The sequence below is a fragment of the Meleagris gallopavo genome, chromosome 6 (assembly GCF_000146605.3).
Source record: "Meleagris gallopavo isolate NT-WF06-2002-E0010 breed Aviagen turkey brand Nicholas breeding stock chromosome 6, Turkey_5.1, whole genome shotgun sequence".
NCBI classification, from domain to species: domain Eukaryota; kingdom Metazoa; phylum Chordata; class Aves; order Galliformes; family Phasianidae; genus Meleagris; species Meleagris gallopavo.
In genome coordinates, this window is record NC_015016.2 from 22,982,113 (window position 1) to 23,004,098 (window position 21,986).

General features: G+C 36.7%; 1 protein-coding gene across 1 annotated transcript in view; it reads right to left on the reverse strand.

Moving 5' to 3' along the window:
- The window catches only part of ABCB1 (ATP binding cassette subfamily B member 1), a 34,652-nt gene extending 13,025 nt beyond the window's left edge, over window positions 1–21,627 (reverse strand). Inside the window, 18 exon segments of the mRNA XM_010712601.3 lie at window positions 1,040–1,144; window positions 2,152–2,298; window positions 3,114–3,284; window positions 4,254–4,415; window positions 6,809–6,979; window positions 7,370–7,573; window positions 7,764–7,889; window positions 9,379–9,489; window positions 10,169–10,282; window positions 10,986–11,157; window positions 13,610–13,734; window positions 14,622–14,793; window positions 15,124–15,315; window positions 17,683–17,776; window positions 18,067–18,214; window positions 19,421–19,475; window positions 21,069–21,166; window positions 21,519–21,627. Coding sequence (XP_010710903.2) covers window positions 1,040–1,144; window positions 2,152–2,298; window positions 3,114–3,284; window positions 4,254–4,415; window positions 6,809–6,979; window positions 7,370–7,573; window positions 7,764–7,889; window positions 9,379–9,489; window positions 10,169–10,282; window positions 10,986–11,157; window positions 13,610–13,734; window positions 14,622–14,793; window positions 15,124–15,315; window positions 17,683–17,776; window positions 18,067–18,214; window positions 19,421–19,475; window positions 21,069–21,160 — 2,361 coding nt within the window. The 5' untranslated portion in view covers window positions 21,161–21,166; window positions 21,519–21,627.
- Between the last annotated feature and the right edge of the window lie 359 nt (window positions 21,628–21,986).

Genomic DNA, 21,986 nt, shown 5'->3' on the forward strand with positions numbered 1-21,986 from the left:
CAGGGCCATGCAGGATCAGACCATATAGGAATGAGATGGGAGACATGGGAAGACACATTTTAGCGTGGAAATAACCATAACAGCTACTCCAACATTTTTTTTTCTTTTTCCAGTGCACCACAGAAGTAGGAATTTTGAGTTTGGTTCTTTTTGAGGGGAGGAGAGGTGCCTCAAGGGCACTGGGGTAGAAAGTGGAAAGATGGTGTTCAGACTTGTACAGATCTTAAAGCAAGATTGACCCAAGTAGTTGAGCAACAGCTAAAGGGATTTGTGCATGTAAATTGAGATATCCATCAATTCACATGACAGATGACTTGATTTATCTATGGACATGACAGTTTTCCCACAACACATGTAGGTCCAGGCACTGGTAAGCACACATACTCATGGAAAAATGGTGTGCAAATGTGAATTTAGAGTCTGTTTCAGAAAATACAGTCAAAAGGATTTAATCCTGTACAATGGAAGGATGCACTTCTAAACAGGCAACATGAAATATTATTTAACTTTCATGGTACAGAGCTGTAAATAATCTTACCCTAAGCATATGATATGTTTTTGTTTTTTTTTTCCAGAGACTTTCAGTGCAAGTTTTCTCAAAAATGGAAGGGGCTGAGTGCAGTTCACGTAGCTACATGTGGGGCACAATCAGCACAGATGCTTACAGCACTGCTGCATAGAACGCAGGGCAGCTGAAGCATACATTTACCCGAGACAGAAATGCTGCCCTACATAAGATCTGGGCCTGTGCTGCCAAATTGCTACCTGTATTACCAGTACTTTCTGTACTGTCTATTTTTCTCCAAAGGCTGCGCTAGAGATAGGCCTCACAGCCAAAATTTCCTTTGCTGGGGAGACAGAGATCAGGCTACACCACAGAATACATTTCAAACCTCTTACAACCTTTTGAACACCTGGTAGTCAAAGATCATCAACATTTTTCTCATGTACTGCTCGATACCAGGGCACAGAGAGCTTAACTCACAATTGTGATACAGTGTATGAAATATCGTGAGCACTTATGGTATCAAAAACTTACCTGAAGAAAAGATGTGACAAAAGAAATTAGTCCAAAACCTAAAAAGAGCAATGCATATGTGCTATTTGTCTCTCTCATAGCAGCCTTTCCTTTTTCCACAAACATCTATAGGAGAAAATTTTGAAAATTAAATTTTAAGTTCACACACAATAATTTCTCTTGTTGTTTTCACATACATGCTGTATTCTAAATATACACTGAAAGGAAAAACGAGTCAATTTATTGATGAGTTAAGATATTTTTCATTTGAAGATCATGGATCTGAAGTGATTATACCTGGTCTTGTGAATTAAAGCTTCATTTGTATTTTTGACAAGATAAATCAGTAACATGACAGTGAACAAACCCACATCTGTAAATTATTATTGGAATTTACACCTGCAAAAAGCTGAGGCATGTCTTAAGACATTAAAAGATCATTTGTGTGGTCAGTGGCTGAAAATTACTACGTACTAGTGACTAACTAGTGAGAGAGAAGAATGGTTTTTACAAAACCATTATTTTTTCTATATAGATAAAGAGATTTCTATTGTTTTTGCTTTATTTTTGATAAAAGAATTTTAAAAAATGTAAATATGCATTGTATGGACAGTTTTCTTGATCAGATAAACAGTTTTCCATTTACAGCTTCCACGTGCTTATTTATCTCACCACGTGAGTAAATAAATATTAAAGCTGTAGTATGCTCAAACTATTCTTATACTTTTATATGTGATAAAATATTCACAGTTTGTGATGCATACAGTTTTGGTTTTACCATGTTTGCAGAGCAATAAAGATAATACCCCCAGGTTTGGATAAAACAAATACATTTTATATAATTTGAGGTAATGAGGATGAAGCAGTTTCAGAGAGATCACAGGAGAACCTCTCCTCAGTGTTTGTGAGCTGATCTGCTCAAAGACAACAGAGATGTCTTATTATTCTGTGAGACTCTGAGCAGAAATTCAGCATTCTCACTGCGTGGACCTTCATCCACTTTTCACCTTTGCAGGCAAATTGAAAAAATGCAGCATTTAATTTGATTGTGCTAAACCAATTCAAGGCTTATAAAAACAATAAACAACAATGAAAGATACAGCAGATAAAGTTCTACTTGATTTTATACTTACCCCTATAACATCTGAAATCATGACTGAAAATGTAGGTTGTAAAGCCCCATTGATAATTGCACATAAAGTTCCAACAACAAAGTAAGGCCATTCAGTTTTATTCAATTTCATAATTTTAAAAAATGAAGATGGAGGTATATTTTTATCCTAGAATAAAAAGATTCCATCAGAATAAATATAATACATCAACGGAGAGAAATGAGAGTTGCGTGTAATATTTCTGATCTGCTTTCTATCTCATATTCTATGTAGGCAAAATCCAAACTATTAATCTTTAAAAATACATTAATTGCAGAAATTCGGTTACTCAGTAACCAACATTAATAACATAAAATGTAGAAAAAGATAAATGAATGAATATGTTCTCTCAAAGGCTTAGTCACAAGTTCCACCTACCCTTTGTGAGACCATCCTGACAAAGTAATTGGGAATTTAGACAACGTTTTCCATTTGATGGTATTGAATGCTATATAAATTGCTCCTTACTGCTGAAAATAACATCTTGTAGTTTTAGCTCATTTGTCAAAATGATAACTGTACCTTCATTGTCAATAACTTATTTGCTAATGCATATTCATTTTAGACAAAAATAATAAGCATTCTCCTATGCATTAAGCATTTTTTATGACCGATTTCCTGTTTCTGGTTTGGTTTCACAAGTAAACAACTTGACACTTAAGCTATTCCCACACTAAAGTAAATTTGTTTCATAATATTGTTCAATTAAACTGCTTTAGTATCACAATAGAATACATTTTAGTTTCAGGGGAAAAGAGTTTTTCCATAGAACCTTTCCTCCATGATTCTGTAATTTCATCAGTCTTTAGCCAGATAGGCAGGCTGGAAGTTGTGGTTTTTAAAAGATTTTGTTAAAAGTCACTCCCTGTTGAGTGGAATCATGCTTCTTTCTTGTCCCATTAGTTATGGAAAACATATGCAGGTAAGAATACACAGACACTCACAAGCTGATCAGTTTTTTCATCAAGCTCATCATTCCATATTCTGAACCTTTTTATGCTTTTCCGAGTGGACTGTCTTTTCCGTCCAGTCAGTACTGATCCATTCAGTGCCTCTTCTGAGACACCTGATGCATTACTGTCTTCTTTGTGTAACTGATCTTCAGTTTCTGATGTCTGAAATGAAACACAGTATGACTCTAAAAATCATTTATGGCCATATTGTCCTGTACATTCAAATGTTGATCAGTTCTAAATAAAAACAACAGTTTTCTGTTAGATAAATGGAAGATTAGTGGGAACTGTGCAATTGTACAAGACCGCAAGCAAATACTGAAGTTTTATTAAGTCCTCTCTATATTCAGTGGAAAAAACATCATTGTGCTAAAACTTAAAAGGAGAAAAAAATTCAGCCAGAAATTTTTTCTCATTTGTTATCATGTTAAACCGTTCTGACAACACATAGCTGGGGCACTCCCTAGTATTTATACAGACTGAGGGAAGAACTCCTTGAGAGCAGCCCTGCAGAGAAGGACTTGGGGGTCCTGGTGGAAGAGAAGCTGGACAAAACTGCAGGAGCCTGAGTCAATATAATCCCGGTGATTTGGAGAAGTACTTGTGTAAGAGTTTGCATTATCACAGTGAGGGTGATGAGGCACTGGAGCAGTGGCTTGCAGAGGGTGTGGAGTCTCCATCCTTGGAGGCATTCCAAATCCAACAGAACATGACCCTGGCAACCTTGGACCTCAGATTCTTCCCTGTGTTCAGAAGTAGTTGGACTAGAGAAGATACCAAGATCCATTAACCTGAGTTATTTCATGATTCTATAGGTTGGAAAAGGAATCTAAGAAGTTATCAGTTCCAGAACTTTGTTTTTGTTACCACAATCTTCATTTTAATTTTCTCACATACTTTGCTTTTAATGTCATACTTCTTAAAAACTTTTCTGTTCACAATTACTATAATTTAGAGCTTTGAATTAAACATTTTACCTTTATTTCTTTTTCTTCCTATGAAGTTCAGTACTCCTCAGGAAAGGTTTTTTCCCTAGAGTTTTTCTACTGAGAAAACAATGCAATGTTGGAGGTACAATTCAGCACCACACAACATAATGAAAGTTATGGAAAAAAATAATGAAAAAGCTACCTGCATATTAACAAGTTTGTAGTAAACTCCCTTCTGTTCCATCAGTTCATCATGAGTCCCCTGTTCTGTGATGACACCATTTTCAAATGCAGCTATAAGATCTGCGTTTCGAACTGTTGACAAACGATGAGCGATAACAAGTATAGTGCGGCCCTTCCTGATCTGCAGACATTATAATGACGGCTCCAGATTAGCATTGTCAGGTACACTTCATATTTCCTCACTTCATATTAAGGTTAAACAAAATATTTTAACTGAAAAGAATTTGCCATGGAAATAGTGTTCTAATTAAGATCAGAATTTTCAACTAAGAAATATTGAATTTCAGACTACCTTTCAGTTCTGAGGTAATCAAAAACAAAAATGTAACAAATAAAATACTGCAAAACATACTTAATATAAAAACATATTTATTATAAATTAAAGTACTCTGGTTTTCCCTGCTGGACTATTACTTTCTAATCTTCTAAGCATTAATATTAAAAGTTTTTGTTTGTTTGTTTTTTAATTGCTCATTCAATATTCTTCCAGGTTAGGTATCCAATTTTACTGGAAAAAAAGACAACCATTTAGCATGTTAGTAACAATTATATTTCAGAGCATTTCACAAATATTACAAATTTATCACTTACAAAGTAATTTTAATTGCTCTTGGAACCAGTTGCCCCAACAGGTGGTGGATGCCCCATCCCCGGACACAGTCGAGGTCAGGCTAGACAGGGCTCTGGGCAATCTGATCTAGCTGTAGGAGTCCCTGCTCATTGCAGACGAGTTGGACTAGATGACCTTTAAAGGCCCCTTTAACACAAACAATTCTGTGATTCTGTAAACCACACGTTTGCTTTTTTGGAAATCCTAATCTAACATTGTATTTAAAATCATATTTCTATTACCATTCATTAATAATAAAAATAAATCCCATAAATATCTAGTTTGACATGACAAAGATAATTTTCCAGCACATTTTGACAGTGCACTCTGAAATAAATTGGTATTAATATCTAATAACTCATTGAGTTAATCCAAGCTTTATATAGTTCAGTGAAAACTGTTATGGATGGAATATTCTTGACAGAATTTCAACCTAAATCTGACATCTTGATATTGTTACATGATTTAAGAACTGGAAATTACACCCATTTAAACTATCCTATAACAAATGGTATGCCTTTTCTTGGTAGTCTGAAAGCTTTGTTTTACTAAGGCAATCTTAAAAGAAAAAGAATCACATCAAAATGTAGAAGAAAAATCAAGCTATTGACCTTAATCATTAAAAGCAGAATGCTCCATCCATGTAAATGGTAAATGAAGATGCAGCAGGTAAAAACTGTAGGGAAAAGTAGTCTATGTAGTAGTCTGATGTAAACCTCTTATAGAGGTATACATTCAGCACAGAAAGAGAGAAAAAAAAGTAGGTAACAGGCAGACAAGTACATACTGGGCACACAACAGCTTGGCTTCCTCTTGCTTAACATTAGCAATTTCAGAGCTAGTCTAGTCGGAGCAAGCTTTTCCGGTATGTTCTGCCAGACACATCAACAGGGAGCGTCATCTCATCATATGGCATTTTAAAGATAGGTTGGAGAGGTTAGAGGCTATGTAACTTGTTTAAACTAGCTGTGTAAGTCTTATATTGCAGCAATCAGTTCGAATCCCATCAAATGTGTCTTAATCAGCAGTTCTCTGACCTACTATACCTAGGATTCACTTTATAGAGCATGGTCTGGGGGAAAGATCCCTGAGCACGGCACATAGCTTCACAGAGCAGTGTGAATTATCAGAAACAAGGACCAGTAGACAGAGCCCGAGTCACTGCAGCTAATGGCAGTTTGGTGTACAAGCAGAAATTATCAGACTAAATGATTTTTATAGATGAGAACTGGTATTCTCTTGTCTGATTCTCCCAGACATGACCATGTAGAGCAGATAAACCAAGGTACATCTACAGAGGCAAAAGAGTATATGGAGAGGAAATGCTTTCTGAAGATACTGTCCACAGATAAACAGTGGTCAGTACTGGAAGTATTTATGCAATGTTGATAATTTGTGTTTGCTCAGAGGATGATAAGCAGAGATGTATAATGAGAGAGAGACATGGAGTTAGAAAAAAAAGTGATTGATATGTGATTGATTCAGCCTGAGGAATAAGTGGAACTACTTTGTAAACAATTCACATGATTGTTTAGAACAGACAAGGATTGGCTATTTTTTTCAGTTCTCTGGGTATTTTAAAAGGTATGTTTAGACGGCCGTCAACAAAAACTCTTCAAAATCCAACCAACCAATTACTATACTATTAATAAGAACACAGCCCATATGGATTCCTGCTTGGGGATAGTAGCCTGCATTGAGCACTTCCAATGACTGAAGTTTGTTTGGGAAAGCCTGCTGAAGTTCAGTCTGGCTGTTAACATCATTAACTTAATTCCATGGGCACATACAAAGTGCTTCCAATTCTTTGAATGGGCAGAGAATATTTGCAAGTTCAGGTTTATTTTAAACTTTTTAGGAATCACAACTTCTTGCAGCTCTTTAAATAAAAAAGCAATACTGACCTTGTCCAGCGCTGCCTGCACAACGGATTCACTCTCAGTATCCAAAGCTGATGTTGCCTCATCAAGCAGAAGAATTTTAGGATTGCGAACCAGAGCACGAGCAATTGCTATTCGCTGCTTCTGCCCTCCACTCATCTGTGCCCCTCTTTCTCCAACCACGGTTTCAAACTTCTGCAAGACAACCACGCACATTTCCACCAACACTCAGTGGCACGGTCCTTTCACCAAGGAAAGGCAGTGTACAGAAAAGGCACATCAGTGTTAGTAGCCCCAGCAGCATCTTCTCTTCCTCTGAAATACTGCATGTTAAGCATCCGCTTAAATATGCCTTCCTGTTTGTGTCCCTAGAACTCTCACAGTTTCCTAAATGCTCATCCAGCCATCGTTTAATAATTTAAATTTACACTGTTCTCAAAAGTTGCGAGGAAGCTCTGCACAGCTCTGCATATTCACAGCTGCGGGAATAGGTTCCTCTGTTCAGGAGATGCCCTTCTGAGAAACTCTTTGCTAAGTGAGTAGGTTGAAAAGCAATTATTTCAGCAGGACAGCTGGCTTGCTTACCTTGGGGAGCTTCATGATGAAATCATAAGCATTAGCTTCCTTGGTAGCTTTTTCAATTTCTTCCATGGTGACATCCTCACGGCCGTAACGAATATTTTCTGCAATAGTTGTAGCAAACAGCACGGGCTCCTGGTTCACCACACCAATAATCTCCCGCAGATATCTTACATTCAGGCTCTTAAGATCCTGCCCGTCGATGGTAATCTAAAGCAGGGGAAGCAGACAAACACCACTTACTGAGTGCTTTTGTCAAGAACTCTTTCCCCAGCCCAATGCCTGTCTTTTTTAGGTGAGACTGGACCGTGTCATTTGAACAGGGCAGTGAGACCAGAAGCTGACTTCTTACAGCTGTGCCGTTAGAACACAGAGCAGTCTGCTCGCTTGAGAGTCTTACCGTGCCTTCCTTGGGGTCGTAAAATCTCTGGATGAGCTGAACAGTTGTACTTTTTCCACAGCCGCTGCCACCAACCAGGGCTACTGTCTGGCCACAGTTAATCTTGAGATTCAAGCCTTTCAGTATCTGTGCATGTAAGAAAGATTGCCAGAAGCCAAAAAAGATGTAAAAACATCAGTGTAAATTTGCAGAAACTTTAAAGACTCCAGGGAAACATCTTTCACATTTGCAGAACTGAGCAGAGACATCCCTGTATTCTTCATTTTGAATCAGGCTCTATTCCACTGATACATTATTAAACATATTTTTTGTGATTTTTCTCTTATTGTGGCACATTTCTGTTCTATCAGTGACTATAATACTAATAAAGTTCATATATGTCTGCAGTCATAACATTTGCTGCAATGTGGTGATTGCCTAAGTTTGAACAGGCTCACTCAACATTTAAAAATGACAGCAGCCTCCACCAATAGAATTCTTAACTTTCCTATTATCAAGCTATTAGAACTAGCATTGGAGATGTTGAATTGTTTTGTAAAAGATCTGTGAAGTAGATAATGCCATGGAGTTAGAATGCTGATTATCAAAAAATTCTAGAAAATTTTGTAGGAGAGCTCTAGGAAGGAAAGGGAAAAACTGCATGTGAAACTGTGGAAGGGGGGACTTTGTAGTTTCACTGCATATTGTGAAGATATTGTTCCTTATGCGCTAACTTCAAAATGCAACATTTCACATGCGTTATAAAAGTGAAGGTGTGCTTTCCATGCAATGTACTTTCTCCTCCCTCCACTACTCAGCCTCAGGAAGGTGATGAAGATGCCAACAGTCACAAAGAAAGAACTTTTCTTTTCCACTTACACTGCTGTTGGCCTATAGGAGCTTTTCTCTGTAGCTTTCTCTAAAAGAAGATTCTCTAAAAGAAGAAAGATTTGTAAACTTCTGTGCAATGAGACAAAAGGAAACATTTTCTTGGATATTCCACTTGCCAATGAAAAACAAGGATTTGTTTTTGTATATTTGTATAAAACTTCACATTATTTCATTACAAATAACCCAGAAGGAAGCCAATGTGAAGAAGTTCTAATCTCAAAAGGGAGCACTGATATTCCATTTAACACACTTGCCAAGATTCTTCTTGTTTCAGATGAATAAGGCAAGGCAAGCACTCTTCTATTTCAGTAAGACTAAAATTTCTGAAGTTTCCATTTTTGTCAAGAATATTTTGAATTTTGAGATTCTAGTGACATGAAAATGACCAAGTATGAATGGAGACAACCTCTTTTAAACCTTCAAGATATCTGAGAAATCAGTCTTTGTTTTAAAAGCTTTTACATGGAAACAAACTCATTACAGAGTGGGACATTAACAGCGGAGCTTGCTCTGGGAGTAAGATAAAAGTTAAGAGCTTGGTCCAAAACCTGAAGCTGCAAATGGAAAAACTTCAGCAATTTCAACTTTGGGCCAAATGCTATTCTCCACTGAAGTGAGAAGGATAAATTCCCTTCATGATATTTACTTATATATAAGCTTGCCAGAAAAAAAAAGCAGATGTAAATTCTTTCATACTAGAGACAATTATCTTAAAGGAAACCTGTATAAGTTCCATGCATAATACCTTAATATCTGGCCTAGCAGGATAACTGAAGTAAACATTTTGGAATTCCAAATTCCCCTTAATATTGTCCGGTTTATAGCCAGCATTAGACGAGCTGTCAATTTGAGGTTCCTGTGCAGATAACAAGGCAAGAAAAGAAAAAAAAGAAAGGAAAACACACATTTGATTCCTAATAACATTTTAGCATGATGCAAGGCTGTGAAATCTCTGAAGTTAATGTTACCATACGTAAAGGCACATACAGAAAAGCTTCACTGCAAACAGCAGACTGAAAATAACCACTTAATCGACTCATGAAGTTACCAGTCCAGGTCACTGGAGAATCTGCCAGTGACTTGGCAAATTACTTGTAAAATAGCACTGCTGTCAGTGTGGCTTGATTGTACCAAAATGTCTGTGGTCCTTGCCAGCCATTCCTATATGAACCAGAAGTCCTGTAAGTAACTGTTGTAGTTCAAATTAATTATTTTCAGTCACGCTGCTCTTGTCACTATTATCTCAGGTAGTTAATTGAGTTAGCATGAATATAATTACTATTTCTTCTTTAATTTGAGTTTCTGAGCTACCAAGTAAAACAGTAACAGGTAGAAGTTCTCATCTTGCTCATTTACAAGCTCACATCCCAGTATTTAGACACTTGTCCCACATACAGAACTCTGTTAGATAGAATTTTTAAATGTTATGACACTGTATGCACAGTTCTTTGGACTTGCTAATTTTTTATTCAAAAGTGAAGTCTGATGTTCAATCATTTCCAAATGGCAGTGACATCCATGGCAAAGATACGTACATTGTCTATAATATTAAATATTGCATAGGCGGCTCCTCTTGCATTGGCAAATGCTTCCATACTTGGTGCAGCCTGTCCAACGCTAAAAGCTCCAACTAATATAGAAAAAAAGACCTAAAAATAAAAATAAAAGGAAAAAATAGACTTAATACACTATGCATCTGGTATTCATAGCTTTATTTAGACAGCTAAGAGAGAAGCTCTCTTCCAGCTGCTTTCTGCAGGATGTTAGTGCTCCTCAAAGTACCTGGTACCTGACTGTGATGGAGCTGCTGAAATAACACAGATGTAAACTTGTTAGCAAACAGGCTGTGATGGAGGTTAAAAGTTCAGCTATATTGTTGCATTCCAACCTTTCCAAAAAATGTCCACTCTGATATCAGTGAAGATAATGACTTCAGGTCAGTGAGCTGCAACTGAGCATTGAATTAGTTACAAAGGGAAATAGTACCTGAAGCCTGCCTGGTCTTTCTCTCATGCTTGCCACCTCCTGGCATTGTCCTAGACTCCTGTATGTCAAACCTCAGTCCCCTAGCAAAGATCCAGCGAATACAAAAACAACAACTACTTATTATTGATCCAGGCTGGCTTTTAACAAGGCATTTTGTGGCGAGTGATTTTTATGTTGTTATCAACTTGGAGAAATATATCCATTACATGTAGAGCTGTATTTTTATCTATTTTGTTAGCAGGGCTGAGAAACTGAAAAATGCAGTTTGGATAGCTAACATCAACCAGACTCAAGATTTAAACACTTTTACACAGGATCAGCTCAGTACTTTTCATAAACATTGTCCAGCTACCGGTAAATACTTACTGTAAAGACTTTTCCAATTGTATAGTCATCAGAGAGTACCAAAACGGTTCCATACCAGAAGGCCAGTGCATAGGATCCATATATCAAAAAGAAAGAAATACCCATAGAAATATTGGCTGAAATAGCTTTCTGGATACCAATACGTTTGGCATCTTCCAAATTTTTTTGATATCTGAAACATAAAGCAGGAAAAAAGCAGAACATGCAGGGAATTACTCTTCTTTCTTTCATTGTGTATACTCATAAAATCCCCAAAGCATACATCAAAGCTAAATGAAGTATTTTAGCAAACAAATGAAATCCTGAAAAGATCATTTTGCAAGTAGAGGAAAATTTACTGACTGCCCCTCACGCTATGGCAGATTGAGCTGATCAGCTAAAGCTGGACAAAGTCCTGGATGAGTGGAAATGGCTGCGGTAAGATGCTGAACAGCTGTCAACTTGTGATTTTGCAGTTTTCCAAATGCCAGAGAACATTTTTGATGTTACAAGGAAAATTGTTGTGTAAGTGTTGAAGTATATCATAAAGAAAAGAGAGCTGGTGATATGAAGAAAATGGGATAATTTTCTGACAGTATCACTTTGGAGAATGTAAATGAGATTATTGGGCTGGTGCTTGGATTTTTAAATGGACAGAGGGAATACACACAGTTTCACGTGTGAAAAATAAAGTAAAATTACAAAAAATGAAATTTGTCATAGGCTTTGAAAGTGAAGAGTTAACCCAATTGCTTTTCTTTAAGACTGTCTTTCCCAGAGAGGGAAAACAGTAAAATGAATCATTGGGGCTTCATTAATGCTATCTAATGCCAATTTATTCTGGAGGCATTGGATAAAGTATTCATTTAACAGTAGTTCTAAAACTGTGAAAGAATTGTAAGGTAAGGAATCGTTTGAAGGAAAACAGCAGTGTTCAGTGAGGAGATATCGTAGCCAAGGGAGTTATCAACATGAACTCTTCTGTCAGACTTGGGATTTGTAGTTTTCACACTTTTTAGTGACTTGGGCACGTAAGAAATGTTTATGATAAATGAAATTTCCTGATGGTAGAAAAATGAGAGGATGAGATCAATACAGAGGATGAGTGAGAGGACAAAGAAATATCAGAACATCTTACAGAACTAGACACACGATGTTAGAAAAAAAGGTGACACATTTAAAGAATAGAGATGGTCAGTGAAATGGAAAGCCTATATTGTGTGAGAAAATTAAAATAAATTAATTCAGGTGGGCTACCACAATGATACCTAACAGTCTTTGTGATTTATTTCTACAAATAATACAGGAAAAAAAAAATTGTGGGAAGCAACTACTAAAGCAGAAGTTCGGTGCTGGTACAGGAACAAACTAGTAGACAGGGACTCTGTGGATGCTCTGATGGAAAGAGATGCCCAGTCTTTGTTTAAACAGCAGAATAGCCTCCCTGCAGCAACATAGCTAAGTCTACTTGATTTTGGGGGGATCTCTTGTGCTTACTAGCAGGGGGAATAGATGGTGAGTTTGTTTACTAAAGAAACAGGCCCCAATCTCAGTAACCTGGGAGGTCCTTCCCACTTCTGGAAATACATACATCACATTCAGTGCCTCTCAGTATTTTTTTGTTTTCTTCTTGAATGCCACAGTTAATAGAAATGACACTTTTTTCCCCAGTTGGTATGTCGTATATAAGATTTGCAGGACATGAAAAGGCCTACTGCCAGCCCTCTTAACAAGCTTTACAGAAGCGTTAAGTGAAGACATACAGCACCATCAAGGTATTATTTTTTTTATTCCTCTTATTATTTTTCTCATTAGCAGCCATCAGCCCAGGGATGAGATGAGTTTGAGATGTAGAATCTCAAGAACAACATAGTCTGATTTGACAGAGCTAATTTCCAATTTAGAAAGATCTATCTCACTGCCATTGTTTCAGAATGCTTTGCAGTAATTTAGCATTTCACCATCACAACCTCTAGTATAGTTTTACGCTGATGGAAATGAGGGATGGAAATGAAGGATGTGTGGCAAAAAGTACTTTAAGGACAAATAAGAAAAAGAGCTGATGAGAGGCATAAGGGTGATGAACAGCACTGGGTAACAGAGAAAAGATGCTGAGGTGAACTGGAAAACAAGGCATAGACACCCAAAGGGCTTCCTTTTGCTGACCAGGGAGCAGTGATAGCTGAACACAGGGGAGAAGCAAGTCAGGGAAGGGACGGTGTATGTTTTCCGTGGATGACACAAATGTTACTGAACTTTGCATTTGAAAAACTTCTGCCAACTATGGCAGTCACGATAGTTATCTTTAGATAAAAGATCAAAAAGAAGGCAAGCATGATGTTCCATGGTACAATATAAATAAATACACCTGCATGCCTTTGGTTTGTGCCCTTGGTTTGTGACCTTTGCATTATACTTGCCTTTTCATGTCACATACTTGTCCTTTTTTGCTTACAACTCTCACTATATGAAGCCTGAAATAGTATCTATTTCCCTATTCTAGGGAAAGGGAGTCCATCTCTGCATTATTTTATGGGTTCTTCAAAAATGATAAAAAAGAAGAGAAAATAAAAATCTCAGCAGCAAAGACAAAACCTTTTTAGATACCACTATAAAACAGCCAAATAAAGGGATTTTTTTCTCACCTTTCAGTTTCTTTTCTCTGTCCTCCAAATGCTACCACAGTTCGAACTGCTGCCAGAACTTCCTCTGCCACAGCTCCTGCTTTTGCATACGCAGTTAGCTCTTTGTTAGTGAATGTGGAAATTATCTGTGTAGAAGCAAAAAGAATTAACTCTCCTGCTCAAAGAAAAACAGAACTTCGTTCTGATGTCCACGGATACTAAATTTTTTTGTACTGAATTTCCTTTCTACTTTATTATATTTACATAGACTTTTAAAAGATTGCACGTTTTAAATAGAGTGACAATTTTCATTGAAGCTCTTAGGGGAAAGGCTGCCCAGCATCACAGCAATTCAATAGCCCGGTTGACTACTAAACATCCTGATGTCTCTTTGAAAGTTCTAGCCAAAAGCAGAAGCAGTTCTGTAGAATCCATATCTCTCTCAGAGGGGTTTGCATTTACTTCCTGTGTACTATTTTCACTAAGTTATTGGAAGCTGAGCAGATGGCAAAGAGAGGACTGGAGCAGGGTTCATGGTGTGCTGGCTGCCTGGCTGTGTCTGCCTGTGCCTATACGCTGACCCCAAAACCAATGTCCTCCTCACCTTAACATCAGAGCCCACAGACAGCTGTTATCACAGAAACCTAATTTACTGCAGTTCCGTATCAGAATTTACCTGAAATAACCTCAGTTGTGCAATCTTATCTCATTTGTATACTTATTTATATTAACTGTCATTACCTTGTTATTTTGGTGTAGTTGTCATGGAAATCCAGTGAAGAAGGAAAGGTACAGATTATTTTGTTTGAAAATACATTATATTTATATAAATTTTACAGCAACAAATGTCCATGGCAGATGAACTGCACTTCCTCAGCTATACCATTCCATGAACCCATATCTACAGCTTTCTGCATGTAGACAAGGTCACAGTTCCCTAGGAGCCAGATTACATTTATTCTTACAAATTCCAAGCAGGGCTATAGGAATTAGAGCCTTGACGTTTTTAGTAAAATTCCCACTTTTTGCCTACCTTTGCCCAGAGAGCTGAGGAGAATCCCAGAACGGGGCTGAGTGCCAGGATCACAAGTGTTAATTTCCAGCCTTTTGTAAAACCAACTATAAATCCAGTGAAAAAAGTAGCCACTGCCTGAAAGAACATTGCTATTTTTTCCCCTATTCCTTCATTAATCTTGGAGATGTCACTGAAAAAACAAATGATATTCAAACAAATAAGGAAGTGTGGACACCATATAAATGAATTCTCTGGATACAGCACACTCTGGCGGTATTTCTTCATGTTTCTAACATCTTCAGTTCAACATAGCTCTAAGTTTGCGGCCACAGAGAGCATGGAGCAGCATTCTCCAACATCTCTTTCTCAGGATCCACCTAAATGAGCCCAGGATCTATCTACATGACAGTGTGGCTTTCAGAGGTGTTTAATAAGATAAAATAACATTGTTTGGACGGAGACATTACAACTGATTTACAATAGTCAAATACTCAGCAATTAACTGATATTTAATACTTACTCTACAATTCTTGTGTTCAGTTCGCACACATCATTTACATCAAACCATCCAATCTCCTGTCTCATTATAGCATGAAAAAATTCTTGTCTGATTCGTTTTATTTGCCTGCTAGCAGCTAGTGTCCAAAACGAAACCTGAATGTAAGCAGCAAAAAGAACACCAGCTCCTATTCCAGAATAATAATAAGCATATCTGAAAGAAAACAAAAAGATTTACAGCTGGATTAACTCTGCTTCAAACAGGGCTCCTAGAGATAGCTTATAATTCAGTTCTTTATGTATGCATTCAAAAAAAATTGAAGACCATTACAAGTATCTGCCACTTTTCTTTCTTCAGTATATGGAATATTTTTTAAGATCTTTCAAAATCAAATTTCAACCTTTGTATTTTGCTACTTATTATACAAATTTCACAAATCAATATGAAGTTTTTAATTTAAAAATTAGTGGCTCAAAGTCCACAAAGACAGAGATTCATATAAAAATAAAAATAAAAATGCTTAATTGACATAAAACGTAAACTGTTTGTGCAAGTAAAACAAATAAGGCTCCATGCTTAACAAAAAAAAAAAAAAAGATAAAAAAGAGGAAACAACTTCTATGCTTCTGTGTTAAAAACAGTTGCCAAAGATGTTCTAATCATTATTGCAATTAAACAAAATATATTTAAACTGAAAAATATTAGTGCATTAATGAGTGGCTTAAAAATAAACGAGTGCTGAACATTGCTCTTAATTCTTGCTGCACAATAGAAAAGCTACAAAAACCAGCAAACCTGGGAGAAAAAAGTTTGTCTGAGCATATATTTAATGCCAAAACACAAGGAAATGGATTCTGGTTGAGAAACCCTATGATGTATGGTTACTTTATAATATCTCTGGTAAAAATTAATTGGAAAGTAAAAATATATTATATTGTGAACTACTTGTTCAGTGACTTGTTCAGTTATGCTGTCAGTGTTGCCACCTTTTCTGCATGACAAATATGCACAATATTTATATTTAGATTCCAGTTCCAGAATGTAGCCATATAATTTTAGGATCAGCAGTTCCTAATTCTTATCCTCATACTGACATTTGTGCAGAGTAGAATTTGCAGTCTGTCGCTATAGATTGTCTACAAGGAGCAGGCTGCCATGGCTTATTTTTCAAAACAAACACCATTCCCTGAGGTTGAACAAAAAGACCAAGTTTCTTTTTCCCTCTTCATATAGAATCATGAATAAAGTTTAAGAACTTTTTTTTTTTAAAGTAATATAAATGAAGTATTAAAAAGAAAAAAGAAAGGACAACTGAAGTGGAAACTAGAGAAAAACCTGAAAAGCACAAAGAATGAAAATAAAAAGAGATAAGGCATAAGGGGAAGAAAGAAAGCGATGACTCCAACCAAGTGTAAGCCTCAGAGTTGCCCGGATGATGAAAGCATATACTCTGACAGCCTGAATTTGAAAATTAATGGTGCTTACTACCTTATAAGACTGTGAAAAGCACTGTTAGATTAACATGAAATAACTTCACAAGAAGACAATTTTATCAGACCACATATTGAATCTCAGTCCATACTTCAAATTTATCCACTCAAAAAATGTGAAGAATATACAATCATTGCAAGTGCTTGACCCAGTTTATATTTCTGAGTTATAAACTCTGCATATTTACTGGGAACTACATAAAAATATTTATTATATCCATTTCAAATTTATTCTCTCTGACCTTCGTTGTTCATTCTTTTTCCTAATAGAAGGGTACAAAAGGATACTTGGTTTACCCTCTCACGAGGCACTCATTGTTTGATTGACCTTAAGGTGGACAGACTCCTGTGCTTGTGGTGGCAAAGATTAAATGGGAACTGAAAAATGGTAATTTAATGGAAATTCCATCATGCATGACTTCATAATTATCTCATTTAGTTTTTATTTCTTGTAGAAAATCAAGGTACTTAAGAGATGTCTCAGAATTTCATATCATTACAAAAACAAACTGCCAGTTCATTTATTGTGTAATGCACAATGTTGTATATTCTTACAGTGCAGTAGGAACATGGAGCCAATAAGCGACTTGCCTAAGTCATTGCCTGAACTTTTGATGACAAGGGGGGAAGAAAGGGAGCAGGTTCTTCGAGTTACAAGAAATTCGTTTTTCTTTCTTTCATACAACTGGTTCTGAACTTCATTAGCTAATGAAGTTATGTAAAAGCAGTATCTACAGTTTGCATGGATGAAGGACCTGCGAGCAGGAGTGCACACTGAGAGAGGTCATGAGAACTGGCGTGGGAGAACAAGCAATCCCAACATGTGAGAAAAGGAAGAATAAGCCTCTCTCTAATCTTAAAAGCTGTAGGTTTTCAGGAGCCATCTGGCACAGATTTGGATTAGTGAGAAACTACAAGATCCTCCTGACTCGTGCAATGATGCTGGCCTAAAGACATAAAAAAAATGAATTCCTTCAGTTGCACAAAGTATTTACAGTGAGATTAAGTAGTATAATCTTTAGAGGACAATTGCTTGAGATCTTCAGTACAGGGAAAGATTAGCCACAAAGTGAATGAAATTTCCCATTACCTGGTCATCTCTTCTTCCAACTCTCCCAAAATAAGAGAAGAAAAAAATTCCATGGAAAAATTCACCAACGTGCTGTTCAATAAAGAAAAATTAGCTAAAGAAAAAAAAATAGAGAAAAACTTGTTAGTTATTTTTATTGAAAGAGATGATGATAATTTCCTTCTCTAAAATCCTATCCACACAATGCTGAATGAAGATTAAGAGCTGTCAGCTGTCTGAACACGATTAGGGGAATTTAAGATACGCTGTACAGTACTAAGAGTTTTCTGAAGCCAGCAGTGAAAATGTTACCACAAATATAATCAGCAGTAAAAACACTAACTAAATTCAACTACTTTAGAACCACTAACCACAGTGGAAACATCACCACCTAGGAATTTTTACCTGGATTAGTGATGTTTTCTGAAGCAATAAAAGAATCTGTCATGTCACCAAAGACAATCATCATAAGGGGTAGGCTTGCTCCATGGAGTACTGCCATGGCAGTGCCCAGCGCCATCAGGAGTTTATCCTGCTGGTCAGAGTATCGAAACTGAAAATGGAAATAAACTGTGCTGAAAACTTCTCTTACAACAAATGCATCTGAGTGACAATGCCGTGTTAACAATGCTCAAAGAATATGTCAAAATAAGTGAATAAATTTTTAATGCATAAAATAATAAAATTATAGCATAAACCAGAAACTTAATAATGGTTTTAAGAATAAAATAACGGTTTTCATGAGAAATCGTTCCATTACAAAACAGATCTTTTTTCCTAAATCTATCTCAGGTTCTGCTAGATGCAGATTTGAGTTAAATCTGAATCAAACCCAAGTCTAACAACAGTTACAGTTAACTTAAATCAAATTAACTTGTTAAATTTTATTGCAGTTATCACCCAGAGTGCAGTACTGAAGTTGCCCAATCCTCTCCTTTCCAAGCTAATTCAGATAGCATTATTAATTCCCCAGGAGGGGGGAATATTGTTCTAAGCAAAGGTATAATATTAGAAATTGTTATGGTATGTAATGAAAACTTCTTCAAATGATTGTTAAGCCCCAGGACTTAATTTTGAAATTGTCACTGCTGGGGATTTCTAGACCTGCCTGGACAAGGCCTGGAGCAGCTTGCTCTCACTGTGATGGTTAGCCGGGCTTGGGGAAGGGCACTGGGCCAGACAACCTCCTGAGGTTGGACATAAAATGCAAAAATACTGTGGCCTGAGTATAAACAAAGAGATCACAGAGATTAAAATAGTGTGCTTCTGAGTCATCTGCTTAAAAATGAATGCAATTATATTGTAAAATCTGCTGTGACCCTCCTGTTTCTTGCTGGATGTAAATTTTGGATTTGAGTGAGGGAGTGGCTGAGATATGACTAACAGTTAATTAATATAATAATGATAAATTAGAACCAATGGAGAAAGAGTGACTAGAATGTAGAAGCTCGAAGTTCCTTGCTTTTGAAATGCCTTTTAAAGGCATTCCATTGAGCAGCTATACCAGGTTCTTACAGAAGTACAGCTAGTTTTGGAGACATTTTGTCTGGCATATGTTATGCTTACTCCTCATTTGGAGCTTTCATTTTCCTTCTCTCTGTGCTTCCAACCAATCACATTTCAGGTATATGTTACAACCCTTCCCTGCCTATCTGCAAATACTGCTCTGTCTGCATCTGTTGGATGTAGCTGCAATAGAAAAAAATTCCAACACTGAGAGAACTGGGATTGCTAAATACACAAATAGCATTACACTTACCACTGTTAAGGGACTGACCATATTCATTTTTTCAGGTTTCCTCTTGTCCTCACTGCTAAAAAACCATGATTGTATTTTAAAAAGGAAGAGCACTACAAACATCAAAGCAAGCTCATGCATTGTTAATACAACTGCTGTTTCTTAATGAGTAGTGACTGCAAAGAGGGGAAAGGGAAACAAACTTGGAGAAGGTGGAGGTTATGTCAGAATGAATCCAATGCTTTGTAGTGATCAGATTACTTATACTAGCAAGAAACAGTGAATAGATGGAATTTCAGAGAAATCTCTGTGAGTTTGCAGGGTAGTATCCTGTCCTACCACAAGATACCCTGTGAGTTATTAATGTATCTCACTGAGCTGCAAGGTCACTGTCAAATGGGCAGTGTAATTGTCAATAAAAAAAGACATTTTGTTCAAACAGGAATGCTTAAGACTTTCATTAGATACTCTTAAAATACTACACAATTTTGTGGTTGTATTTACTGCCTCATTTGGAGAGAGAAATAAGGCTGGTGAGTATGTTTTTTGTCGTTGCTTTTTTTGTTTGTTTTGTGTTTTTTTTTAATCTTTGAACAGAACAAAAGATATTTTATTTTTACCTGACATTTTTACTGAATTTGGTCCAGTATAGCCAGCAGTGATGTAAAGCAGTAAGCTTACAACTAAGCTCATGCAGTTCATTTCAAAGATGTAGGTAAAATGTTACTCTTCCCCCTGTTTTGCAATGGGGATTCTCTTGACTTACAAAGTTCAGTGTTCGATCAAATACTAATCAATTTCTACTGTAATGGGTGCAAGTTATTTTAAAGGACATGAAAAGGACAGTGCCAGTCAACAGTTTCATAAATTCTTATCAGTCCTAACTGGGAGGAGACACTTTTTCAAGTGATCACATTCAAAGACATGTTTCTGATGACTGGAAGTCCTACTCAAACCATCTTAAATCCTGTTCTAGAAGCCATTTGGGAATTAAGTGATTTCTACTGCATATGATGTCAAACAGTAAATTACAATATCATGCAGTTCTTTAAATAATGGAATCCCTTTTCCACTACGACCCTTTTTAGTTTCTTGAAAGGGATGAATAGGGTAGAGAGGAGAGCATGCAGGACATCTGACCTGATTGGCCTTTGATTCTAGTAAAAAAAAAAAGTTACACTATTTTCAGAGAATTAGCTACTCTCACTTCAGTTTTCTCAGTATTTTGGCTCAACCTTTTAATAAAGAAGGACAGATATCGCTGCCACTACCTTTCTGTGAAAGAATGACTGTAGCAACCTACTTTTCAATAACTCCAATAGAAAATCATAGCATCAAGGTAAAAGCAAAGCTTCTACCAAAGCAAAACTTCTCAGACAGACTTCTCCTGACCTGCACATACAGTGTCAACTGTATGTATCTGTATGTATCTGTTAACAATTCATGTATGTTTAGATATAGTGAGATATATTTACCTATATTTAAATATAGATATTTATACACTTCTACATCTATACTTATCTGTACTCTCTAAAGAGAATAATGGAAATAAAAGATTTTTCCAAAGAAAACATTGATTATTTTTGTGTTCTTTAACAACAAAATTTAAGCCTATGCATTTAAAGGTAAAACATTAATAGAACATTTTGAAATCAATGACTGTACTTACCATTTGCCTTCAGATCCATAATTCTGATATGATACAGCAATATTATCATCCCTTCCATTTATGTAATGCTTTATTTCTTCTTCAGAACCCATTTTAATCTGCACAAGAAACAAAGTACCTCAGGAAAAACTATCATAAAAACTATCATCTAATATTTATTTAAGAGGATGTAAAGAAAACAAATTGAAAATGCTTGCCCTGATTTGCTGTTTGAAACTAGCCTGTCTTCAGATTTTAAGCAGGACCCCAGTGGCATCCTCTGCATAATCCTTGGAAGTATCTCATTGCAAAGCATGCACATTTCTGCAAGTTAGCATAATAATACAAAAGAAACAGTAGAATGCACCTTAAATTAGAATGAAATTTCACTGGAAATTTTTGCTCATTTTTAAAATATTCAGTATCAGACACTGATCATTTGTCTCAGATGAATTAAATGTACTTACTTACCAGGAGGGCAGATCTTACTGTTTTCACCTGTTCTGGAAGGTTATTCAGCAGTCAGTAGGTCTAGCTTGGCTAGAACTGTGCAGTGAAGTTGGACTTTGTTCATTTTGTGTGAAACTAGTGAGTTTTGGGTGCTTGCAGGATAATGGGTGTGTGCCAGGATTTCCCCTGGAGCCAGTTAGGGTTGTGAGGGAGGATGTGCACTGAAATCCTCCCAAAGGAAGTCTCTGTGTTACTGTATTCTTCACTCCTTCTACGGTTACCTTCTCTGGTTAGTGAGCCAGGCTGGCTGTGGAGCACACCTAGGGCATGCCAGCACGGAACCCCACCTTCTCTCTGAGGCTGAAGCCATCAAACCAAATGGGAATCCCTGTAGTGACTGAGAAGGGATAGAAAAGCTTAAAAATGGCTCCTCCCTGCCTGTATAGCATGTTGTCCTTTTCCACAGGCTCTAGCATAGCTGAGGGACTC